Consider the following 26,294-nt stretch of genomic DNA (forward strand, 5'->3'; position numbering starts at 1 on the left):
ACAAGCAGTTTGGACATTACTATGGTCCTACTGGAATGAAGACAGTGTAAAAACCGGTCATTTACTACTATAAGTCTGGAATCTTAGGGAATTCAGGCCAGATTAAATTAAAAGTCAGTATGCCCACAGGACATCTCTGGATACCCAGTGTAGGGGAGGCAAAACTTGACCTTTTGCTGTCCTAGGTTTTTAGCTGGGACTCTAACAAAAAGACAGATTAACAAGAGAAAAACCATTTGTTAACAGGTGCAGCACATATCACCTGCGAGAAACCTAAACCAAAAGTAACTCAAAATGGTGGTTTAGAATTCCAGCTTATATAGAAAACAGCAAATCTGTAGAGAATTGACAGGACAAAGGAAAACAGTTAATAATTTAGTGAAATACTGATTGCAGTATTATTATTTATGTCTTTATATAAAAAGAATTTCAAAAATAATGATAATTAGCAGCTATATTAGTTATTTCAGGAGTTGCCTTTATAGGCAAAGTTATTATGTCCCTTAATCTGTATAGTAAAAGAAAGTGATTACTTGAGTCTAAAGAAATAATTAAAAATTAAGTCGTCTTAACCTGCTTCGTGCTTTCATCCCTGTCTATCTTTATTTACACCATTATCCTAGCCTATCCTACTTGCTTGCTTTTTTCAGTCCAAGACCTACACTTTCTAAAGGCCCAGGTCAAGTATCATCTCTTCCATGAAGATTTTCTCTACAACCTTTTCCTCCTCGTGAAGCATATATTACCAGACGTTCTTATTAACTGACAATATCTTGTTTTCCCAATAAGTTTACAAATTTATCTAAATGTCTTAGTGTTCATTGTACCTAGCATAGTTACACTGCCAATAATTGGTGCTTAGTAAGCAGTATCTTTATTCATGAAGTATCAGATAAGATTGAGGAACCACATGGTTCTAGAACATTCCAAGAAACACTGAGCCTAGTCTCATTAGCTTTTCAACAAATGTAAGGACAAAAATGTTGGTCACATATACAGTCTGCTTTATATTTTTTATTTGATAAATGTAGCAGATAAGACAAAGGCTGTAAACTCTGTTTTATTTCTTTTTATGTATATGAAAATAAATGGTTTAATTATATAAAATGACTTTTGTAATGCTTTCTATTTTAGGTAGGCAGAGATCCCTCAATTCACATATGGGACACAGAGACCATTAAACCATTGTCAGTATTAAAGGGCTACCACCAATATGGTGTCTGTGCTGTTGATTTCTCAGGTAAGGCAATTTTTCTGTCTCAGTAAGAATGATCAAAATGCAGAGGCAATACATAGCAGTTTAGTCTAAATGAGCATTGCCTAAACTTGTCATTTAGCAATGACCTCCATAATTTTTATCCACTGTGCGTACTGTTTTCCAAGTCAATCAAGGCTATGAAAGTATGGGTTTGCTAGCTGGTTTATAATTATAATTTAATGAGTATAATTTTTAGTACCCACTAATGTGAAGTTGTTTCCATTAAAATAAAAAATGTTTGCATACATAACCTCTGAAACCATCTCAGTTACCACTAGTGGTATGTATCTCCTGCTTTGGGCAAACCCTGATCTCACTTAATGTTTTGCAGCCACAGAATAAACTTTGAAAATGTTTAAATTGAAAGCTAAGAAAGAGGTGACAACTAAAATGTTTGTTTTATAACATTTTTATGAAGTGACAATTCTGAGCTATCTTATCGAAATAGTTTTAGATCATGTTAGCTCTTTGCTACATATTTAAAAGTTTAACAACTACAGACAGATCTATAATAAAAGCTAGGGTGTGGATTCAGAAGAGGGGGAAATACCATTAATAGAGAATTTTATATTTAGAGACCATAAATTTGTGCTTTCTGCTGCTCTGTCTGAAGTGATAGTGAATTATTCATAGTAGAGTTTGTTGGGAAAATGCATATATATATTCAGAAATCTGCAAAAGGTTAAGAAACTGCGAAACTAAGGGAGTCAACAAGAAAAATAACACTGGTAGTGATAATGAACTAATTGAGGCTTGCAGAAAGTGTGGCAGAGTGGCAAATGTTTTCTTACAGATCGAGCCTTTGCAACCTGTAAACATATGCACGCCTGCCAGTATGACTGACTTGGCTCAGTCATTTGTCAGATAGTCATTACTTGTTGCTTGATAGTAGAAACAACTAAAATAATTGACCTTCACCAAAAACAGTCATATTAACAGCAATATGTGGTCTTTTTCATTTGATTAATTTTTCATAATCCCTCTGACTTCTTATGTCACTGGAGAGTTCTTATGGTGAATTTCATCAGCGTGATTCATTTTTTCCTTCCTTGTTTTTCCTTTCCTTCTCTCCTTTAAAATCTCTTTTTTCTACTTATCTTCATTCTTTCCCCTCCTCAAACTGGTAGATAGATAAGGTAAATGAGGTCAGAGAAAATGTTAGCAATTAGGTTAAGATACATTGAGAAACGATTCTTCCCCCTCCTTATAAATTCTGGGGTTTTTTCCCTATAGCTGTATGCATGCCTAACATTTAATATTATTTTATAAAATTTTAAATACAGTGCTGTGGTATCAGAATATGTGCTGAATGTTTTTTATCATATGAATATTAATGGACAGTCTACCTCTCTGATTACTTTTCGTAGCGGATGGGAAACGTTTGGCTTCAGTTGGAATAGATGATAGCCACACTATTGTGCTGTGGGACTGGAAGAAAGGAGAGAAGCTGTCAATAGCAAGGTAGGGGAAAAATTGATACTGCATTGACGAGATGCTGAAATTTCTTGGACTTTCAGGTTTTTTTAATTATAATAGTTTTGAAATCAGGCAAACATAACTTTTTTTATCACTGCTATCTTTATTACCATTGAGTAAATAGTATAATCATGACAAAAAGACAAGGGATTCAGGATTCATTTGTAGGTTTATCCCTTGTGAACCTACTTTTTAATGTAACTATAGTATAAGATTGGAGGTAGGTACTATCTAAAATCTCCATTTATAGGTTGAGTGAATTCTACCTATAATTCTCTGTAAGATAAGCTATTCTGTAGTCATTGAAAACATTATAGAATGCTCCTATTATAAATTTAAGTGAAAGAAGATACATACACACATGTATCACAAAGAAGCTACAGATTATTTTTATTTTCTCCATTATGTTTTTCATTTTGTAAATTTTCTACAATGAGCATTATTATTCCTATAATAATATAAATATTAACAATTGCTTTCAGGGAGGAAATAATTAAGTGTCGGTTTTTTTAACTTCCTATTCCTTAAAGTGAGATGTAAAACACTTTAAAATATAGGTAAATGCTTTTTTCAGACAGTACCCAAATAAAAGATAGTTTAAGAAGGATTTTGTATTTAGAAAGGCTATATTAAGCTATAGCAGAGTACTATAAAAAAAAAAAAAGTGTTTTCTTTAACTCCTTCATGCCACAAATGGCATTCTCTGTGCACAGGACTATAGTAGGGGCTACCCAAAAGTTCAATTCTCACTGTTCCTACCTTTTAAGATTCTGTTGAGAAGAGTTAATAAATTAATGACAAAATTTTAAACGTACAAATGCATGATTACATAGCCCAAACCTGAGAGACAAGTGGGCCAAGCATTTAGCAACAGGGTAATCAAGATAGGTTATGGATTAGGCAAAAGATTATTATAGGAGAGATTTATCTTCAGAGTTAAAACATTTTGATATTTATTTCAGAGGAAGTAAAGATAAGATTTTTGTTGTAAAGATGAACCCGTACGTGCCTGATAAATTAATTACAGCTGGAATTAAACACATGAAATTTTGGCGTAGAGCAGGTAAGGAAGTGCTTCTTTTTACTCCTTTGAAATTTAAGAAACTATTACTTTTAAAAGTGATTTGGCTAAGTGCAATGTGGTTTCCTAGATTGGATCCTAGAAGAGAAAAGAGACATTAGTTGAAAAACAGGTGAAATCTGAATGAAGTCTGGAGTTCAGTTAATAGTAATGTATTAAACATACTATTTTTTTAGTTTTGACAAGTAGTCTATAGTATTGTAAGATGTTAGCATTTTGGGAAACTGAATGGGCAAGGAGTATATGAGAACACTCTGTTATCTTTACATCTTTTATGAAAATATAAAATTATCCAAAATGAAAAGTTTACTTTAAAAAGAATATTTCACAGTTGTCTTGATACATTTTAAATAAATATTTAGTAAGGCAGAAAGAGAAAGAAAAATACCATATTAGATCACTCATATGTGGAATCTAAAAAAAATACAAAAAACAAACAAACAAACAAAACATAAATACAAAACAGAAACAGACTCATAGACATAGAATACAAACTTATGGTTGCCAAGGGGGCGGGGGGTGGGAAGGGACAGACTGTGATTTCAAAATATAGAATAGATAAACAAGATTATACTGTATAGCACAGGGAACTATATACAAGATCTTTTGGTAGCTCACAGCGAAACAAAATGTGACAATGAATATATGTATGTTCATGTATAACTGAAAAATTGTGCTCTACAGTGGAATTTGACACATTATAAAATTACTATAACTCAATTAAAAAGTGTTTAAAAAATATTTAGATTTATTTTATCTTTTACTGGCTCATTGGTATAGTATTCATATTTACAAAAGGATTTAACTTATGAGATTAATCAAGTGATGTCCAGACTTCCTTCTTCTGTTAGACATGTTTTTTAGTCTAAACTGATAATGAAAAGTTGTGTCAGAATTCTGTAAGTGCTATAAAATGATACAGAAATGGAATGTTCTATTACTTTAGTCATTTAGTAAATTAATGGCTGTGGAAGAAGTTCACGTTTGAAAGTAAAAAAAAAAAATCTCTTTTCTGAATAGAATAGTATACTTATACATTAAAGCAATTTGACATCAAAGTCTCAGTACACTTAAACCTTTCAGATAAAATACATAGGTATCGAGAGAAGTGAAACATAGGTTAGAAATGAACAGGCTTTGTGAAGCTATTTTCCAAGCTGAATTAACTTTTAGATCGTAAACTACTTAGGACACGCATCGATTTTCAGACTTGGATTTAATACTTCATCACAAACTCATCAGATCATGGTGTATACACATTTACAAAGTTAAAAAGAAGTATCTTCTCATTTGTACTTTTCATTCCCATACATTTAAACAAAACTTTTGAGTATCTTAGTCACTTGGAATTGCAAATACTCAGCAAATAATGCTTATTATTGCTTATTATTATTACAGTATTTTTTAAAAACTATAAATTTGTTTGAAATAAGAGAATTAAAGAAAGAAAATAGCCTTAAGATGAAAAGATTTGCAACTGAATAAATTTTTTCCTCAAGTTTGATTAGACATATAGTAGACCTGAAACTGAACTGTAAAAGGATAAATGTTAAGATTTTGGTGCATTTCATCTTTTCTCACTTTGGGGCTCTGATCCAGAGTTCACTCATCCACTGGGAAATAAGTAACCACTTTATTAATCTGAATAAATGCCATCTGTCGAACCCTCTAATTGCATAGCTTTATGTAAACTAAGTTAAAGATGACTTAGGACTGAGGCTAAAAGGAAGTTTCTTACCTCCTATCCCAGATCTGGGCTTTGAGAATTCCAAATTATGAATTATTAGTCTCTCCTCTAAGGAATTTGAATTCTATTCCATGGCTGGTGGAGCAGGGAGCCACTGAAAGTTTTTAAATGCAATAATGACATGACCTTGTACGATAGGAATATGTTATGCTGTGTGTATCAGAAAACCCAGTAATGATTGCCTAAACCAGAAGTGGAAAATTCTGTAAATGGCCAAATAGTAAATATTTTAGACTTTCCAGATCCAGGGACAAAATCAAGAATATTATGTAGGTACCTAAAGAACAAGAGAGAAAACTCCTGCCCTGCCTTACCCAATCTGCACCCAGTTGCTGTTACCTAGAGATATTCCCTCCAAGATCAGCCTGCTGTGGTGAACAGGGCTGGCAGGTTGGGCTGGGGGCACAATGGTCAGCCTCACTCTGCCCTAATGACACATAGCTCCTACTGTGTCTTCTCCTGGAGAGCCCTGTCTTCTCAACTTGGTCAGACATCCAGAAGCAAGGCAACTCCTGGACTGTGATTTCACTGCTAGGTGCCCAGCAGCGGCCATTAGCAAAGTCCTCATCTTGTAGATGGTGACCAGCTCAGGCAGCCAAAAGTCAAGGCGGCAGGCTCTGGGAGCAGAGAACGAAATCGACATTACCACTGTGACTCTGTTCCAGTGGGTACCGTCTAAAAATAAGTGGTAGCAGGATTTGGCCAACAGCTGGTAGTGTGCTGACCCTGCTCTGGATGGATAATCAGTGCTCTGGTGAGAGCTAGTCCCTCCACTTGTGCACTAGATCCCTTCTCTCACCTATTCAATGACATCACTCCAACTCTTCTTCCCTTTCTCTCCTGTATCATCAGTTTTCCCTTCTACTGACTCTTCCCTTTCAGCATACCAGTGTGTTATTTCTCCACCCTAAGTAAAACCAAACAAAAACCCTCTTTCAGCTCGACCCTCCCATTGCTAATTAATTTCTGTTCTCCCCTATGCACTAAAAGATGTCCAAACAGTTATTTACACTTTAAATTTGCGATTTATCTTCCTCCTTTGAGAGAAGTCTAATCTGTTTTCCCCCTCACCACTTGACTTAACTGCCCTTGCAAGTTCACTAACAAGTGTGGCTGCTATGTAAGAAAAGACAGTCTTCCAAATACATTTGGAATATGACTACTTTTCATCGTCTTCCATGCTACCACCAGGCCCTTGCCCCCCTTATCACTTGCCCAGATGATAACTCTTTTCATTTTTGTTGCCATTCAAATTACTCTCAACCCAGAAATCAGAATGAACCTGGTAATAAATGATATGCCAAATCTTGTCACTCCGCTACCCAAATGTTTTCCATGTCATGTAGAGTAAAAATTAAATCCTCACAATGGCTTGTAATGCTGCCTTTGACCTCTCTGACCCTGTCTCCTGTTACTGCCTTACTTTCTTTGCTACTCCATACTGGCCTCCCTAGTTGTTCTTTGAAGATTCTTGTCGTGTTCCTGCACTGGGGCCTCTGCGTTTGCTGATCCCTCTGTCTTGAAGACTCTTTTTTCGTAGCTTGTTCTTGCTGCCTCCTTCAGGTCTTCATGCAGATACCACTTTCTCAGTGAGGCCTTTCTTAACTACCCTTCTTAAAAAGGACCCCTCCCATTTCTTACCTCCCTTCTATGCTTTCGTTTTCTCCATAGGACTCATCATCATCTAATATACTACGTATTTTGCTAATTTGTCGTATTTATTGACTGTTTCTCACCAGGAAGCTCCATGAAAGCAGGGAATTTTGTGTTTTGTTCTTGCCTGTTTTGTTCATAACTCTGCTCCCACTGCCTTGAATAGTGTCCAGTATATATCTTGAATGAATGAATAAGTTTGCTTGAAAAAATAGGCAAAAGATATCAATAGGTAATGAATGACCAGTAAAGATAGGAAAAGATGATAAAGCTCATTAATAATCAGAGAAATACAAATTAAAACCACAGTAAAATTCAGATGATATTTCACATCCCCCAAGTCTGACAATAGTAAGTGTTCCTCAGAGGTGGGTAAGGACAGGAACTCCTTTCACTGTTAGTGGGAGGCTACCTTGGTGTGTCAGCTTTGGAGAACAGTTTGGCAACAAATGATACCTCTCATCTATATGCTGTTCCTTTTTCACATACCCTGTGGCCATTCCCAGGCATTCCTAGAGAATCTCTTCAACTTTTATAGAAGAGGCTCTTGCAGGAATGTTTAAAGCAGCTTTATTTGCAATAACAAAATCTTGGAAGCAACTTTATTAAGTCCAATTAATAGGAAGATGTTATGTTTATGTAATGGAATGTTATATAAATATGAAAATGAGTTTTCTAGAGGTGAAACATGTATAAAACTCCGCAACAAATTGTTGGTGAAAAAAATAAGTTGCAAAAGAATACATACAGGATGGTATGTATAGAGAATTTTAAAACATGAAAAATAATACGACATACTACCTAAGAATTCATGAATAAGTAGTAGAATATGTATAAGGGAGTGGGTGAGGATGATCAACATCACATTCAGAATAGCAGGGGGTGAAGAAGGGAGATGTGGTTCGTATACATTTTGGTTGTTTTAGTAATTTTATGTAAATCGATAATGGATATAGAAGAATTTATTGTATTTTTATTACTTTTGTATTAAATATGTCATAATAAAATTTTTGAAAAATATAATCAAAAGACTGACTAAAACTGACTTAGTGTATTTTTTTTTATCCAAAAAGCTATGTGCTAAAAGCAGCCATGTGTAAGGCTCAGCAAAGCAGGTTGTTGCACAAGCCACTGATTGAGAAACCTATGTTTTACTTTTTAACTCTCCTTACTGTTACATGTCTTTCTCTTTAAATAAGAACAGCAACAGTAGAAGAGAATTTTACTGCTTATACTTCATAGAGTTGAAAGTGGTACTTTCATAATATTTTTTATGAACCAGGGGGAGGATTGATTGGAAGAAAAGGCTACGTAGGCACACTGGGGAAAAATGACACTATGATGTGTGCAGTGTATGGATGGACTGAAGAGATGGCTTTTTCTGGAACATCCACAGGAGACGTGTGTATTTGGAGAGACATCTTTCTTGTAAAAACAGTTAAAGCACATGATGGGCCAGTGTTCAGTATGCATGCATTGGAAAAAGTAAGTAACCTAAAGGTATTTTAAGTTTAACACAATTTGATCATGGAGTACAGAACATTTTCACAAGTAAAGCGCATTACCTTTGTGCTTAGCTGAGCTACCCAATAATAATTTGTGAGCTAGACTCTTCCTGGCCATATGTTATTCTTCTTTTCAAACTGCTGAACACAGAGTAGAATAGGTCTGCTGTTAAAAAAATTTTTAACTTAATATTTATTAATAACTTACTATGTATCAAAAATTGTTTAAGTACTTTATATATTTAATCACCATATTCTGTGAGGTAGCAACTGTTTTTATCCTTTCTTTTTAGAATATGAGATTATGAAGCCTCCGGGAGAATATATGTAACCTGCTGAAAGGGGTGGAGTTACCTTATGGCTCCAAACTGCAAACTGTGTTTTTAAAGTCCTATCCGAAAAGTAGAATGTTTAGTGTCACTGTAAATAGTTTTGCAGATTCCATGTTGATGTTTAAAAAAACATAATGGATTCTTATGCTAATTTGTGTTTTCTATAAGCTGTAACGTTTGGCTATAAATATTCTTTCCTTTAGAGTTTTTCAGTATAAAGAAGGTTATTATTTTTTAAGTATTTAGATTTTGTTAACTGAAACTTTTCACTTTCTTAGGGATTTGTGACTGGGGGAAAAGATGGGGTAGTAGCTCTCTGGGATGACTCCTTTGAAAGATGTCTCAAGACCTATGCTATAAAAAGAGCTGCTTTGGCCCCAGGATCTAAAGGTGACTTGAGATTTAATCTGCTTTTTAGGAAAAAGATTAATTGCTCATTAATGTGGGTGGGTGGTCACTGAGGAGGAGCACATGGGTGCTTTTCTAGGTGGGCAGAGAAGCCACTTAACTGGATACCAGAATCATTGTTGTCCTTTCAAAATCAATTTTCAGTGATACATATAGTAAAAATATAAATAAGTACAAGATTATTAAGGTTAATTTTTAACATTTTAAATTTTTCAAAGAAAATTGCCATGTGAGTCACATTTACCACCAGTCAGAGATTTGCTTTCACGCTTGGCGTTTTGTCTCCCCTTGATATTTCGTTGGCCCTCCCTCTCTAGCCTTGCAGGCCCTTCTTCCTTTGCCCGTTCATTCTCTCAATGCATTAAGGAGCTACATCACAGTGTCTCTGACCTCCAGGCCTTTCTATATGCTGTCAATTTTGCCTAGAATTTCCCGTTTCTCCTCTTTCCTTCTTCTTCCAATTATCTGACTATATACTCATTTGTCAAATTCACTCTCATCCCCCACCCCCTCAAAAATGGTTAAATTCCCTTATGTTCCTTTTTCAGTATGCTCTGCACATAGGGTCTGTTCTCCTCATTGTATGCTCCATGAGGGCAGGAGTTTGGCTCCATCATGTTTACTAGTATATCTCTGAGGCCTGCTTAGGGCACAGTAAACATAAATGAATTGATCTTGGGTTGAATTGAATTAAAATTACTGACCAGAATATTGTATGTGCCCTAAGAGTGTCATGAGGTGGATGAGGGGCAAATATGAAAAGAAAAGAAACAGTTGTTAGACCAGTTGTAGGGGATCTGGGATAATATAGAATCATGAACTGTAGTATATAAATGTTACTTACTCTTGAGATTAGTAAATTGAATGATTGTGAAAAATGTGGTACATTTATTAGAATACTTAAAATATGGGAGGAAGCAACCTTATAACATGATTTGCATTGTCAAAATAGCATCACTGGCAGTATATACATCCTTGTATTGTAGTAACTTCATACCTAGAAGAACATCTCCATTTAACATTTTAGGTCTTCTCTTGGAAGATAACCCATCTATACGTGCCATATCATTAGGACATGGTCATATTTTAGTTGGCACAAAGAACGGTGAGATACTAGAAGTGGATAAAAGTGGCCCAATAACACTTCTGGTCCAGGTAATTTTAATGTTAATATGCTTTTTTCCCTTTTGTATACAATTGATTCAATACATAAGAGCCAAAAGTTGGCAATGGTAAAAAAATAATGTTAAATTAATTAGGGAAATACTCGTTAAGGTTAATATTGACAAAAAATTTTAATGTAATTATAGCTAAATGAGTAGATATCAGTAAATAAATATGCTCATTATCGTGTAAGAATAATTGCAGATATTTTCATTAATTTCTTATCACAGAACGAGAAGCCGATATAAAGAAAAGCCACTCACAATTAATTTAACCCAGTCCATTTATTTCATATTTAATTTATTTCTTTTAAGTATATTTGTTGAACCTAAGGCAGTTGTTTTTCTATGACAGTCTTCATTTTCTCTCAGGTTGCTAACTTGGAAAAGTAAAAAATGAATGTATGCTTAAATTTATTGCTGAAAACATTTATCAGTGAAAATACGTTAATAATTTTAAAAATCCAGAAGTACGAAAATTTGGGTGTTAAAAATATAAAATGAATCAGCAGGATTAGCTAATCCTTAACATTTCCATCAGGAATGCTATATTAATATCCTGTACATTTCTTATATATATTATGTTTTTCATTACTGTAAAACATAGCAGGTGAGGTAGGATCTACCCTAATGAAAAATTGTTCTCATGCAACTCTGTATAGTAATACGTTTTGGGTTTGTCTTTTACCCTGGAAAAGAATTATTTTCTTCCTCCCTTTCTTCCTTCCTTCCTTCCTTCCTTCCTTCCTTCCTTCCTTCCTTTCTTTCTTTCTTTTTTTTCTTTTCTTTTCTTTTCTTTTCTTTTCTTTTCTTTTCTTTTCTTTTCTTTTCTTTTATTTCTCTCTCTCTCTTTCTGTTTTGTAATCAGTATATTAAGGAGACATTAATACATTTCAAGAATTGCTTAAATTCTGATATCCAGATTTAAGCTTGTGAACATATGACTTTAAACATACAGTCAAAGCTATTCATCATAATTTGCTATACTACCAACATTAAATTACAGTTACTTTGGAACATAAGTTAAATGGTTTAAAGTAAGCCCATAACGTATCTGCAAAACGCCTTTTTATCTCATACATGTAAATTACTTCTCCATGTAATAGTCTCATCAATCTAACTTCTGATTTCTTTTCCAACCCCCACTTCACTACTGTTAAGACACCAGACAGCACATGTAGATGAGAACACTGCACATACTTTAATGTTAATATAATATCCTGTGGCAACAAGGAGAATTTGTAAGCAAATAACAAAACATTTTATATTAAATTAACTGTCAAGCTTTCATGTCTTATTTAATTTCAGTCACATACTCCTTTGAAGTAAAAAGATGATGGAGTCATGGTGTTTAACATGTTTGTGATCTTTTGGAAAATATTACAGATGAATCCATAGATAGAACTCCTCAAAAACACAAACAATTTCATAATTGTAAGAAAAGATTTTTAGAAGTCATGAATGGCATTCTTTTTTATATATTTATTACTGAGTTTAAGATTTTAAATATCTACTGTTTCCTAAATATCAGGAACAAGACAAGGATACTGGATCTCACTATTATTGTCCAACATTGCATATGAGGTCTTAGCCAATCCAGTAAAATAAAACAGAACAATAAAAGGTGTAAGTGTTGGTTGGAAACAGATGGATGACACTGAGTAGATTATAACCCTATGCCTTGACTATTCAGGAGAATAAACTAAAAAATTATTAGAACTATTTAAGGAGTCCTATAAAGTGCATATATGAAAAGTCAATATATAAAAGTCAATAGTATTTCTACATGTCAGCAGAGAAAACTATATAGTAACTAGGGCTAAAAATGGCCCCAAATTTGTAAGACCTGTATTAAGGAAACTATAAAATTTTACTAAAGACATTTTTAAAAACCTAAGCAAATAAAAAATTCAGTATGATCATAATCCAAATCCTAATGAGATTTTTCACAATTTCTGGAAAGATTTTTTAAAATCACCTAGAAGAGAAAATATTCAAATATAGTCAAGAAATTTTTCAGAAAATCTCCATGCCATAATCAGAGAAATGCAAATCAAAACTATAATGAGGTATCACCTCACACCAGTCAGAATGGCCATCATTCAAAAGTCCACAAGTGATAAATGCTGGAGAAGCTATGGAGAAAATGGAACCCTCCTACACTGCTGGTGGGAATGCAGTTTGGTGCAGCCATTGTGGAAAACAGTATGAGCATTCCTCAAAAACTAGGAATAGGCTTACCATATGACCCAGCAATCCCACTCCTGGGCATATATCCAGAAGGAATCCTACTTCAAAATGACACCTGCACCCCAATATTCATAGCAGCACCATTTGCAATAGCCAAGACATGGAAACAGCCTAAGTGTCCATCAGCAGATGACTGGATAAAGAAGTTGTGGTACACTGGACTTTGACACAACATTGTAAAATGACTATAACTCAATAAAAAAATGCTAAAAAAGAAGTTGTGGTACATTTATACAACGGAATACTGTTCAGCCATAAAAAATGACAACATAATGCCATTTGCAGCAACATGGATGTCCCTGGAGAATGTCATTCTAAGTAAAGTAAGCCAGAAAGAGAAAAAAAAATACCATACAACATCGCTCAAATGTGGAATGTAAAAAAAAAAAGAAGACAAATGAACTTAAATATAAAACAGAAACAGACTCATAGGCATAGAATACAAACTTGTGGTTGCCAGTGGGGAAGGGGGTGGGAAGGGACAGACTGGGAGTTCGAAATTTGTAGATACTGACAGGTATATATAGAATACATAAACAAGTTTATACTGTATAGCACAGGGAAATATATACAAGTTCTTGTGGTAGCTCACAGTGAAAAAGAATGTGGCAATGAATATATATATGTTCATGTATGACTGAAGAATTGTGCTCTACATTGGAAACTGACACAACATTGTAAACTGACTATAACTCAATAAAATAAAATAAAAATTTAGAAAAAGAAAGAAAATCTCCATGCTAGAAATAATGATAATATAAAATTACAGTAACTAAAAGTGTGGGAATGTTTGTACACAACAGAGGTGCACTCATGTGTATACCCAGAAAACATGTACAATACTGTAGCAGCAATAGTCTATGGATAAGTTCGAGAACTAGTGCCTCTTAACAATATTAAGTCTTCATATCCATGAACATGAGATATCTCTGTTTATTTAGATTTTCTTTAACTTTTTCAACAATGTTTTATAGTTTTCAGTGTACATGTCTTGTAGTTATTTTGTTAAAATAACTTACCTCATTTGTTAGTTCTAATAGTTTTTTGGTGGATTTTTTAGGATTTTCTGTATGCTGTACAAGATCATGTCATCTGCAAACAGAGATAGTTTTACTTCTCCCTCTCCAATCTGGATATCTGTTACTTATTTTTCTTACCTAAGTATGCTGCCTGGAGCTGCTAGTGCTGTGTTGAATAGAAGTAATAAGAATAAACATCCTTGTCTTGTTTCTAGTTTTAGGGAGGAAGCTCCTAGTCTTTTACCTGTAAGAATTGTGTTAACCATGGATTTTTCATAGATGTCCTTTATCAAATTGAGGAATGACTCTTTTATTCCTAGTTTGCTGCATGTTTTTATTATAAAAGATTGTGTAATTTGTCAGAATCACTTATCAAAAGCAAGTGGTATATTGCATTAATTGGTTCTTGTGTATTAAGCCAACCTTGCATTCCTGGGATTGATCCCATTTTGTCATGGTATATAATTCTTTTTGTATGTTGTTGAAATCAGTTTGCTCATACTTTGTTGAGGATTTTTAGGATCCATATTTATAAGGGATATTGGTTTGTAGTTTTTTTGTGTGTGATGTCTGTATAGTTTTGGTATCAGGATAATGTTGGCTCCATAAAATGATTTAGGAAGTGTTCTCTCCTCTTTAATGGTGTCTTTCTGTAACCATGTCCAGCTGTTAAGCTCTATTAATTGATCACTGATTATTGTTTTCAGCATTTCCCTGAAGCATAAATTGCTCCACAGACTAAACCAATCAAATTTAGGCTTCCTAAAAGGGATATTTCCCTAGATTAAATGTTTGAGGTTTGTTCTGAATTTAAGCATCTCCTCCCAGCTAATCTATGAGATTTTCCTGTTTCTCCTAGACAAGCTAGCTGATCTTCAATTTAGCCTTCATGTCCATTGAGTTTATCAGTTGCCTCCCAATTAATCTTTCATCACAACCTCCACTGTTTTTGAGAACACCTTTAGGCTTCAGCTTTCCGACACTGTAGTAAATGAAATCAGTTCCTTTGAGAAGAGGCTAGGAACAGTTTTATGGCTTGCTTCTCCCTCCAGGAAAATTTTCTTATTCAAGGTTCTGGATTTGAGCATGAAAACAATGGAATGCTTCTTTGTTCCTGAGCGTCCCTTGCTTTAGATCTGAATGCTCAGTTGGTGGGGACGGAGCAGTAGCCTCAGATCTTCTTGGATTGATGTTGAGGCCTCAGTGACACTGCATCTAAGATAGAGCTTCCATCTCAGAATAGGAGGTGGGTAGAAAAAAAGGAGCTCCCACCTCTCAGCGGTAGTTATAAGAATTAGCCTCAATAGCAGGTAACTGGGAGCTGGGTGGAAGACGCTGACACCCACACCTTCTGGGAAGAAAGCTTCCCAACTAATGGCTGGGGAGAGAGACAGCCCATATTCTTGGTTACATCAATCTGGTATGAAGTTTTCATGTCCGTGAGTTGCGAAGAGGGAGAAAACGAGTGGGTCTTGGTTCAAATACAGTAAACTCTCGCTGTCTTACTGAATTTTAGCAGATTTTCTTGAGTAAATGTTTCTTCATTTGTTTTATCTCCTTGAAACCATTTCCAGAGACTTAATTTTCTTTTAAATAATTTCCACCCGTTTCACTGATGAGCAGGTCTTCAGCGCTCCTTACTCTGTCATGCAGGAGGTCCCTCCTGTATGGCAATTATTAACATTGCAGGGCAGCCCATTCCTATTTTCTTCACCCAGTGAATGTTGTAGGATTTTGAAGCTGATTTTAATAGTAACTTGATTACATTGCAACTGTGGAGATAAAGTTGTTATGAAGGTATTTTAAGGTACATTCCTAAGATAAAGAGAAAAGTTTTATTAGATTTATCTATCATTTACTATCCTATCATTATCATGTATTATTGATTGTTGTATTTAATTTTCTTCTAAATACAAATATCATTAGGTTACATTGATCTTAACTGTGTTTTCTTTATAGGGACACATGGAAGGAGAGGTGTGGGGTTTGGCTACACATCCTTATCTGCCCATCTGTGCTACTGTAAGTGACGATAAAACCTTAAGAATATGGGATCTCTCTCCTAGTCATTGTATGTTGGCTGTCCGGAAACTGAAAAAGGGTAAGTGGTTCTCAGACTTGAGCATAGATTAAATTGTCACAATTTTCTAACCCTCACAAATGTAAGAAAGCAATGGTAGGTATATAAAAAAAGACTAAGTATTTATTCTATGCCCACTTGCTCACGATGCTATATAAAGAAAACTAATTATATATGAAGTCTTTGCTTTATGGGACCTCCTGTGATCATGCCTATCCTGAGCCAGTTTCCAATATCATTTTGGAAAGACAAATCTAGTAAGAAAACAGAAGCTAAGTTTTCTACCCTTTATGACTATGAATTATGTATAATTCAGAATCAGAAACTAAGAAGGACTTGACTTTAAAAGGGGTAGCAGCGTTGAGGGGAGGATATTTTAGGTTGAAACAGAACTGAGTACATTTGTAGGAGGCAAATGAGGTTACCCTATCAATATAGAGCAACAAGGGATTCAGTTGTTGGAGCAAAGCTGTTACTATTAACTTAGGCCAGATGAGGATATGTAGATAGCTTCATATTTCTTAGTAAAGTGGTAGGGAATGTTATTTTATAGCATGGGAATATTGTAGGAGGAGCTCTGGTTGAAAAAGTTGGGAATTGTGACTGTAAGAAACGTGATAGAATAAGCCATGATGAAGGAAAGAATTGCCTAGTGCTGTGAGGGCCAAGCTGAAGTTATGTAACATGTTGTAATTTAGTCAGTTGCTTTACTTTTACTTCCTTTTGTTGACCTGAAAGTAGAGTCTGTTTTCTTCTTCTTGGGTTATTATTAAATATTTAACACATGTACTTAACTAAAAATCTGAAGTTAATCACAATCTCTAGAATACTTGAACTCCAGTCACTGTCCTTCCCTTTTTTTTTTTTTTTTTTTTTACAAGTTATTGATATCCAGCATTTTCATTCTCTGGTGGGTGTGTGTGTGTGGGTGTGTGTGTGCGCTTTATATTCCTTTATTCTCGAAAACTAGAGAGAATTACCAGTGGTTTTGTACTTGAACTTTCAATGTGAAGGATTATAGTAAGATTCTAAAACCACAAGCACACCTCTTTGGTACAGGAAACCACTGTACCAAAAATTTTTTTCCTTCACAAGTCCACTGAAAGTCTTGACAAGTCAAATTTGGAATATACTTGGTTTTAATACCTATCAGATTTTTAAAATTGAGATATAATTGACATAGAACTTTACATTCATTTCAGATGTACAACATATTGATCCAGTATTTGTAAATATTGTGAAACGATCACTATGGTAACATCACCACACATACTTATAAAATTTTTTATTGTGATGAGAACTTTTAAGATCTACTCTCTCAGCAGTTTCCAGATTACAATACAGTATTATTAACTGTAGTCACCAATGTACATTACATCCCCGTGACTTATTTATTTTATAGCTGAAAGTGTGTACCTTTTGATTTCCTTCACCCTCCACCCCCACCACTGGCGACCACCAATCTATTCTCTATATCTTTGAGCTTTTTTTTTTTTTTAGATTCCATATGTAAGTGGGATCATATAATATTTGTCCTTCTCTGTCTGACTTATTTCACTTAGCATCATGCCCTCAAGGCCCATCCATATTGTTGCAAATGGCAAGAGTTCATTCTTTTTTAAGAGTGAATAATCTAGTGTGTGTGTATATATACATACAGACCTATCTATACCACGTTTTCTTTGTGCATCTACCCATTCGTGGGCACTTAGGTTGTTTCTATATCTTGACTATTATAAATGATGCTGCAGTGAACATGGGGGTTGACATATCTTTTCAGTTAGTGTTTTTGTTTTCTTCAGATAAATACCCAGAAGTGTAATTGCTGGATCATATGGTAGTTCTGGGTTTTTTTGGTTTTTGAGGATCTCTGGTTTTTTTTTAACCTCCCTTCAAAATTGGACATTATTATTGTATCATGCAGTCAATCATTGTTTACTTAGGTTTATCTGTCCTTATACATTTCTTTGTTCACCTTTTCTTCTTGTATCTCAAACTTTTTCTTTTATCATTTTCTTCTAAAATATAGTTTTAGTTTCCATAATAAAGATTTGTTGGAAATTCTTTTATCTTCCTTTGGATGAACAGTGGCATATAAGAACAGGGCAGTAGGAGTGGTCTGTTCTGACAGCAGAAATATTTTATCACTGACATTGCAATTCTTAAAGAGCAAATTGATTTCTATTCAATTTTACTATTATTGTTTTAAAATTTTTGTTAAGCAGTATATTACCACTCAAGGTGAACTGTTCCCACTGCCCTGCCCTTGTTATACTAGTAATCTGAACATGTTTTGATTTTTTTACTCTTATTCTTGAATGCTAACTTAACTACTTCTAGAGTTCTTGATTCAGTTGTTTTTCCTCTGGTTTCTGTTGTTCTCTTTTACTTTGTCTGCAGCTGAGATTTATTAACATTGTATGTGTATGTGGTTTATTATGTCTTTATTCTATTTAGAATTTGTTTTGCTTCCTGAATCTTCGGATTTGTATCTTATATCAGACCTGAAAAATTGTCTGCCAGTATTACTGGCTCCTTCTAGGAGTAGATTTTGTAGAGAAAAGTCATGATTCAGGATTCTGTGTTTTTGTTTTGAAATATTCTCCTATAATCACTTTTATTTTTATTTCATCATCATTGACTCAAGAGGAAAACAAGTGGATTTTCATAATCTTTTGAAAGAACATGTATGGTTTTATGCTGGTTGACTTTATAACAAAATTACTGAAGTCATAATGGCTTAAATATTATAAAACACAGTTATCTCTTTCAAACATTCAGTAAGAAATGCTGTTTTCTTCAGAAAATGAATATGCAAGTATTATGGTCCTGAGGCTTACTTAACATTTTATAAATAAAATAACATTTTATAAACTATCCTCTGAGAATTTTACCAAACAAGTAATTCAATTTTATATTAACTAGTTACAGAATAACCAGAAGTATAAATATGCAGCATAAGTTAATGTCTATATTCTTAATGTCTGCAAAGTAAATATTTTCTAAATATTTGCCAGCCTTTGCACTTTTCTGTGTAATGATGTATTGGAAAGTTCCTGTTAAAAACTTGCATCTATGACTTTAGCTTTTAATTATAATCAAACTTGAATTTTTTTCCTCCACCTTCCTTCCCCCATCTGACCACCCCCTGCCTCTTGCAACCACTAATCTGTTCTCTGCATCATTTCGCATACCTGTTGGCCATCTGTAAGTCTTCTTTGGAAAAATGTTAATTCAGATCTTGGGCCTATTTTAAAATCAGAGTGTTTGTTTTTTTGCTATTGAGTTTTATGAGTTCTTTGTTCATTTCGGGTATTAGCCTCTTATCAGATACATGATTTGCAATTATTTTTCCCATTCAGTATGTTGCTTTTTCATTTTGCTGATGGTTTTCTTTCCTATGCAGAAGCTTTATAGTTTGATGTAGTCCCACTTATTTATTTTTGTTTAACAAAAACCAACAAAGGTTTTGCTTTTGGTGTCAGAGTCAAAAAATCACCAAGATCTATGTCAAGGAGCTTACCACCTATGTTTTCTTCTAGGAGTTTTATGGTTCCGTATCTTATATTCAGGTCTTTAGTTCATATTGAGTTACCTTTTGTGTCTGGTGTAGGATTGTGGTCCAGTTTCATTCTTTTGCACGTGGCTGTTCTATTTTCCCAACACAACTTAGTGAAGAAACTGTCCTTTCCCCATTATACATTCTTGACTTCTTTTGTAAATTAATTGACCATGTATGCATGGATTTATTTCTGGGCTCTCTATTCTGTTCCATTGATCTGTGTGTCTGTTTTGAGCCAGTATCATGCTGTTTTGATTACTACAGCTTTGTAGTATAATTTGAAATCAGGGCATGTGATGCCTCCAATTTTCTTCTTTCTCAAGGTTGCTTTGGTTACTAGAGATCTTTCGTGGTGCCATACAAATTTTAGGATAATTTGTTCTATTTCTGTGATAAATGCTATTGGAATTTTGATGGGAATTACATTGAGTCTCTAGATAGCTTTGAGTAGTGTAGACATTTTACTAGTCCATGAGCATAGATTGTTACATGTCTGTTGATAGACATTCTAAAGTTCCATGGGAATTGTGGGTTCAACTCGGCACCTTCTAGGTCCTCAACCTCTTTCTCCTCTAATGTAGTGTGTTTCAAAATACCAAATCATCATCATTCTTTTTTTTTTGTATTGTGTGTATCAAACCAAACTGTCAACTAGTTATTTTATCTTTTATGGCAAAATTGCATCATAACCAATTTGTTATGCAGTAAAAATGTTTGCAGCAAAAATACTTGCAGCAGAATGTCTACAGCAAAACAGCTTGCAGCAAAAGTACCTGACATGATTAGATACAATAGTGAGAAGAGCCACTCCACCTCTACCTCTTGATTTACAAACCCATGTATTCTGGCTGTGAGGTAGCACCATATAATGGTCTTTGATTTGAAGCATATACCACTTGCAAAGACAAAATCCTGGTCTTTCAGGATATTGTTTCCCAAAAGGTACCATAAATTAGTTTTCAGTAAGCCATTCCACCATTCTGTTAGTCTCTTTCTGTGAGTGATGAGAATATGTGATAAAACCAGTTAATTCCATTGGTATGAGCCTAATGCTGCATATCCTTTGCTATGAAATGAGTTCCCTGATCAGAAGTGTGAAATTCGGTGACGGTGGTTAAGGCATCCTGTGTGTCCACAGGTGGTAGTTTTAGAGAAGCACTATGGATAGGGAAAGCAAATCCAAAATTCATGTCTATTCCAATGAGGATGACTCTTTGTCCCCTCCATAATGGAAGAGGTCCAGTGTAATCAGCATGCCACTGGTGTCTGGCTGGTTTCTCTGGGAAATGGTGCCATATCAGAGGTTCAGTTGGTCTCTACTGTTAGAAGATTGGGCACTTAGCAGCAGTGGTAGCAAAATCAGTCTTGGTAAAGAGAAATGCATGTTTTTGAACCCAAGTATAGACTCCTGGGTCCTTGCCAACATGGGCCCACGAAGCAAGCATTAGCTGGCTAGGAAAAGAGGCTGCCTGAGCATATTATTCACAGAGCATATTATTTTGTCCATCTGATTTTTGAGAGCCTCCTCGGCAGTGGATACCCTTGTTGGGCATTCCCTAGAACACAAAAACTTCACAGCCTATGCCCTTTCTGAGAGTTTTACTTACACATCTATTTTTCAGATTTCCTTGTCTCTAATCTTCCAGTCCTGTTTCTTCCAGTCCCTAACTGTTTATCCAAATAGTAGCAATTGCTAATGAATCAGTGTAAATCTGTCTATCTAGTCATATCTCACTACAAAAGTGGTAAACCAGATGTACTGCTCAAAGTACTGCCCACCGAGAGGTTTTACTACTGTCCTTCATGGTCACTCACCCCTGAGTGGGGCTATAATGCTTTCAGGTGGATACCACCATATTGTATAGAAACATCCAGCTCAAATTTTTTCTTCATCAGTCAACTGATCATAATGAACACCTGTGAGGCCATAGGTATAGATGAGACATAGAAGAGGCATAGCAGTAGGAATTAATTGCTGCAGGATTCTGAGCCACCTGTACATACAAATTACTTGTAACTTCCAGGCCTCTCCAAGCCTGGTCTTTTCTATACTGTGTTCAGTTGATAATAGATTGCTGTTGTGCACACCCAATCAGTGGCTAGGTTGGTCATGTAATTTTCGGTTCATGATACGGAGCTCAGGACACATAGTCACCTGATGTGCCATAGTTAGGCATTTACTTACTGTCTAAATAAGGCCTAGTAGCAATGCAGAAGCTACTTCTCAGAAGGAAAATAATTATCTGTCAAGGAGGGCATGGAGTTCTTTGGTAGCTTTTCATAGGCTCCATACAGCATCCCTATTTACTACAGACACTTTTGAGTATCATTGAATCTGGTAGATCATAAGGCCCAAGTGGAAGATGAGTTTGCCTTCTCTTGTTCTGATCCCCACTGAAAGCTTGTAAGTGATTTGATAGATGGATAGAAGCAGCTCATTCAAATATGGTATATGTTGCTTCCCAAAAGACCTACCAAGCATTTTACTCCTTGTGTTCATGGTAGATGATGGGAGGTATAGCAACTTGTCTTTCACGTTGGAGGGACTGTCTTGATATACTCTAGATCATTGGATCCCTAGGAACTTCACTGAGGTGGCAGGGTACTTGAATTTTTGTGGGAATTATCTGCCACTCTCTTGATTCACTTATGTCTTACCAGGGCATCTAAAGTACTTGTTGCTTCCTGCTCCCCAGATCCATTCAGCATAATGTCATCAATGTAGTGGACCATTGAAATGTTTTGTCGAATGTCAAGATGATAAGGATCTCTGTGGACTGTATTATGGCAAAGAACAGGAGAGTTGAAATAGCCCTGAGGCAAGGATTTGAAGGTGTCCACAGATACCAGCCAGGTAAAAGCAAACTGCTTCTGGTGGTCTTTACAAATTGGTATGGCGATAAAAGCATTAACCAGGGCGATAGCTGCATGCAGGATGCTAGGGACTGTGTTCATTTGTTTTAGTAAAGATCTGGAAGAGTAGCTTCAGTTGAAATCACCATGTGATTAAATTTATTATCCATAGTTATTAGTTAAAATCTTTTATTTCAGCACAGACCAAACAAGCAAGTTTAAATGATGATGTGTTAGGTATTTTTATCCCTACTTCATGTGTTTGGTAATGTCACTGATTTTTGCAGTTCTCAGGGTTGCAATGTTGTTTTTGGTTTATTGTCTCTGTAGAGAGAGGAATTTCCGAAGGTTTTCATTTAGTTTTTCCTGTTATAGTGACTCTTACCCCATGGATCACAGAGTCAGTGTAGAGCATTCTGCAAATTGCCAAGTATATCTGTTCCAGCTTAGGAACAGGGTGCAGTCCACAGACCACTTGAGTTCCACTATGATTCAAAATTGGACTTAGATTCCATCTATCACATGATTAACAGAAGGCCCCACTTTGCTGTACAAGAGCAGCATTTTGTGTTCTTAAGAATTAGTGTCTATTCAGTGCCCGTCTCTCCTAATTTCTGAAAGTTTGGATCTTTCCTTTTCTTCAGTTCACAGTCATTCTGCTGAATGGGCACAGATCAATGGAGGAAGATGTGTGTTGTGTACTTGTGACTGTGCTGCAGGGTTCTTCCTCAGTGGGACCTGGCCTTCCCTTCAATCCAGGGGCTCTGAGTGTATGAATAGGCTTAGGTCTGAAAACTGTTTGAGAATCTGTGACTCTCCATTGTGGTGATTTAAGTCAGATTTTTTAGCCACCAGATCTGGAGTTTTTTCTGTTATATACAGTGAACTCTAATCTGGTAACCCACTCATTTATTTCATTCCTGGAAATACTATAATTAGCCACCAGGAGAAATCTCCACAGGTCAGATTTTTCTGATTATTAGTACACCCCTGCTGCCCTTTTTGGTAAAAGAATCTGTCTTGTTTTTGTCGGTTTAAGGGCTGCTCCTTGGCCTCTGCTTCTCCAGAATTGTCCATTGGATCAGGGAGCTCATATTAATGGCAACGTTTCCCATTCCTGACCTACGTGGAAGGACAGAGCTCTTCAGTGATTCAGATACTGCCCTTAATTAATGTTTATTTCTCAGTGCTTTCATGTCAAGGGACTATTTCCTAGACTTTTTCAGGGGATGTAGTTGCTGGGCAAGTGTGCAGGTTGCATATGAAAAATCTCCAACATTCTTACCTCCCTAAGCTTTTGGATTCCTTCCTTTATATCAGGAGTCAGCCCATGGATGAACTCCAGCCTGCCTCTTGACTTTGTAAATCAAGTTTTATCAAAACAAAGCCATGACCATTTTTTTATGTGTTATCTAGGTCTGCTTTTGCACTGCAATAACAGTTGAATAGCTATGACAGAGACCATATTGCCTGTAAAGCTGAAAATATTTGCTCTCTGGTCCTTTAAGAAGTCTGCCAACCTTTGCCTTAGAGCATGCTGAGATTTGATCCAAGGTAGGGGTCTAGTGACAGCAAAGCGGTGATTGTGATGGTTCTTCAGAAAGTTAAGCATCCCCTGCAAGGCGTCTATTTAATAAGGTGAGTCTTCACAGACACGGGAGAGCAAGCTATTTGCACTGGTCAGTGAGACTCCAGGTAACTCAGAAGTTAAAGATTCTCAGTTTTGTCTGAGTCCAACCAGATGTTCCCATTCCAAGGTTAAGGGTTCTCTTCCTTCCCAATCAATGCCCTAATTTTCACATAAGAAACTTGGCAAATCTGTGAGATCAGTTGACATAAATTTTCAGCAATATCAGCCCTGTCAGAGATTCTTTTAGGTTTGTCATTGGAGCTCTCTCTACTCAGACCAAGACTAGTGCTGAGAGTTTAAAGGACCTGGCTTGTTATTTCTTTCTGTAAATGCTTCATGCACTCAGTGGAATCTTCGCAGTCCTTGTAGTCATTATTTTTATAATGGTCAAGGGCTGTGGCCTCTTGGATGCCCAGGACACTTACTTTAGCGGATACTTCACAATCAACCACAGGAGATAGCTTAATTAATTGTTATGCCAGTGCGTACCTTGGATGGCTAGCATCCCATTTCCCATTGACAAGGGTTCAGCACTATGCACAAGCCCAAAGACATGCCTAAACCAATTCCAAAAATCCCATCTTTAATGCCCTGTCTGCTGTGACCACTTCAGTACCAATTTTATATAAATCAGAGGCAGAAACCACCCCCGAAATTTGAACAGGGAAAAGTTTAATCTGGAGTGTTAACTAATGAAAGGTGATTTAACTACTAAAAAATATGAAAGAGGATTCTAAGGGGTGTAGAAGGAGCAACTGCAGAAAGCAGCCACCACCCACAGGGCCAGTGGACAGTGACCAAGGAATGAACTTGGAGGTTGGATCCTTCCCCACTTCCCCCAGGCTGAGATTCAGATCTCTTTAGAGAGGGTGTAGGTGCCTCAGGAAGACACAGCCTGCCAATGGAAAAGAAACTTCTCAAAGAGCTGATCTAGGAGGTCTTCTGCTATGGTGGCGGAGAAACCCCTTTCCCCTCATTGACCCACTGGTTCCAGCACACCAGAAGCAAGAAAAATCCCTTCCTTCTTCTTTGGCCTGCAGGGACCCTGTAGCCCCCTCTACTGGCCAAAACCAAGTGTACTGACAAAGGCAAAATATGGGCTCCAGCTCCAGTAATCATACAGTTGAAAAAAGATGGGGGGATTTGGAGCTGAGAGACAATGAGTTAATAACAAGCTGTTATCCAGATTTATGGCTGTAATTTCTATCTGTGTGCTGCTGCCTCCCATATGTATACTTCTAGTCTGTTTTCCCTGAACTTCAGAATATTAATGTATCAAACTGGTTCCTTGATGTCTTCATTTGACTTTCTCATAAGCATCCTAAACAGGTACAAAACCAAACGCTTCTACCTCCCCTGGTTCTTCCCATCTCAGTAAATGACACATCTTTCAAACAAAAACATAGCCTCGACTTTTCTCTCTTTCTCCTACTGTACTCCCAGTTGATCAAAGTCCTGCCAGATCTTTCTTCAAAATATAAACAAATCCTACCGTTTCTCATTACCTCCACTGCTGCTGCCCTGCTCCAGGTCACCATCATCTCTTGACTCTTAAATAGCAGAAATCACATCCTAGATTTCTCATGTATGCTTGGTAATTAAATGACTGCTTATTCTCAATTCATTTTATAACTTTTCATTCTATGACAGCTGTAGCCTATCCCTCCCTCTCCAAATTTTATGCAAGACACCAAAAGCCTTAGGGCTTTGAATATGCCTGCTGCATCCCTTGCTGTCAGGGTAAGCCCATTTTTTTGTGTTTGCCAATGCAGCATTAACCCTTATTTTTTTTAATTAATAATATTAACATAATTATATCTTCATGTGTAGTTTTGAAACATGTATGGATCTTCCTAGCTTAAACTAATAATTGCCTATTTTAAGTTTTTTTTAAAATTTGAAAGCATTTTTATAAAGATGGCCTTATTTCTTAAATTTCTGATTTGTTGGATAGAAATTACAAAGATAGCAACCCCTTCCCAACAAGAAAAAAAAAAATTCCACATACGTTATTGACTTTTATGTTAGTTAAAATCTCTGTCTCTTCATCAGCTTAATTTCTTTTGACGTAAATATCAGTACTCACTTTTGTTACATTCAGAAAAGGAAATGGTTTGTATTATTATTGCTTGGAATTCCACACCACTGATTTCAATAGAAAACTTTATTATTTGAATCTTAATTCCTTTCTAATATTGACTAGAGGCCATAATGAGTATAGGAAACCTCTTTGAAAGGTTCCTTAAGCACATACTTTTTTTTTTAATTGAAGAAAAT

The 26,294-nt window shown here is 35.7% G+C and overlaps 1 protein-coding gene across 1 annotated transcript in view; it reads left to right on the top strand.

Moving 5' to 3' along the window:
* Positions 1-26,294, top strand: part of EML5 (EMAP like 5) — a 131,876-nt gene that overhangs the window by 67,587 nt on the left and 37,995 nt on the right. The window contains exons 15-21 of the mRNA XM_074365169.1: positions 1,135-1,240; positions 2,626-2,719; positions 3,697-3,797; positions 8,498-8,700; positions 9,331-9,442; positions 10,488-10,615; positions 15,852-15,993. Of these exons, the coding sequence (XP_074221270.1) occupies positions 1,135-1,240; positions 2,626-2,719; positions 3,697-3,797; positions 8,498-8,700; positions 9,331-9,442; positions 10,488-10,615; positions 15,852-15,993 (886 nt within the window). The remainder of the gene's footprint in view (positions 1-1,134; positions 1,241-2,625; positions 2,720-3,696; positions 3,798-8,497; positions 8,701-9,330; positions 9,443-10,487; positions 10,616-15,851; positions 15,994-26,294) is intronic.

This window comes from Camelus bactrianus, chromosome 6 (genome assembly GCF_048773025.1).
Source record: "Camelus bactrianus isolate YW-2024 breed Bactrian camel chromosome 6, ASM4877302v1, whole genome shotgun sequence".
NCBI lineage: Eukaryota > Metazoa > Chordata > Mammalia > Artiodactyla > Camelidae > Camelus > Camelus bactrianus.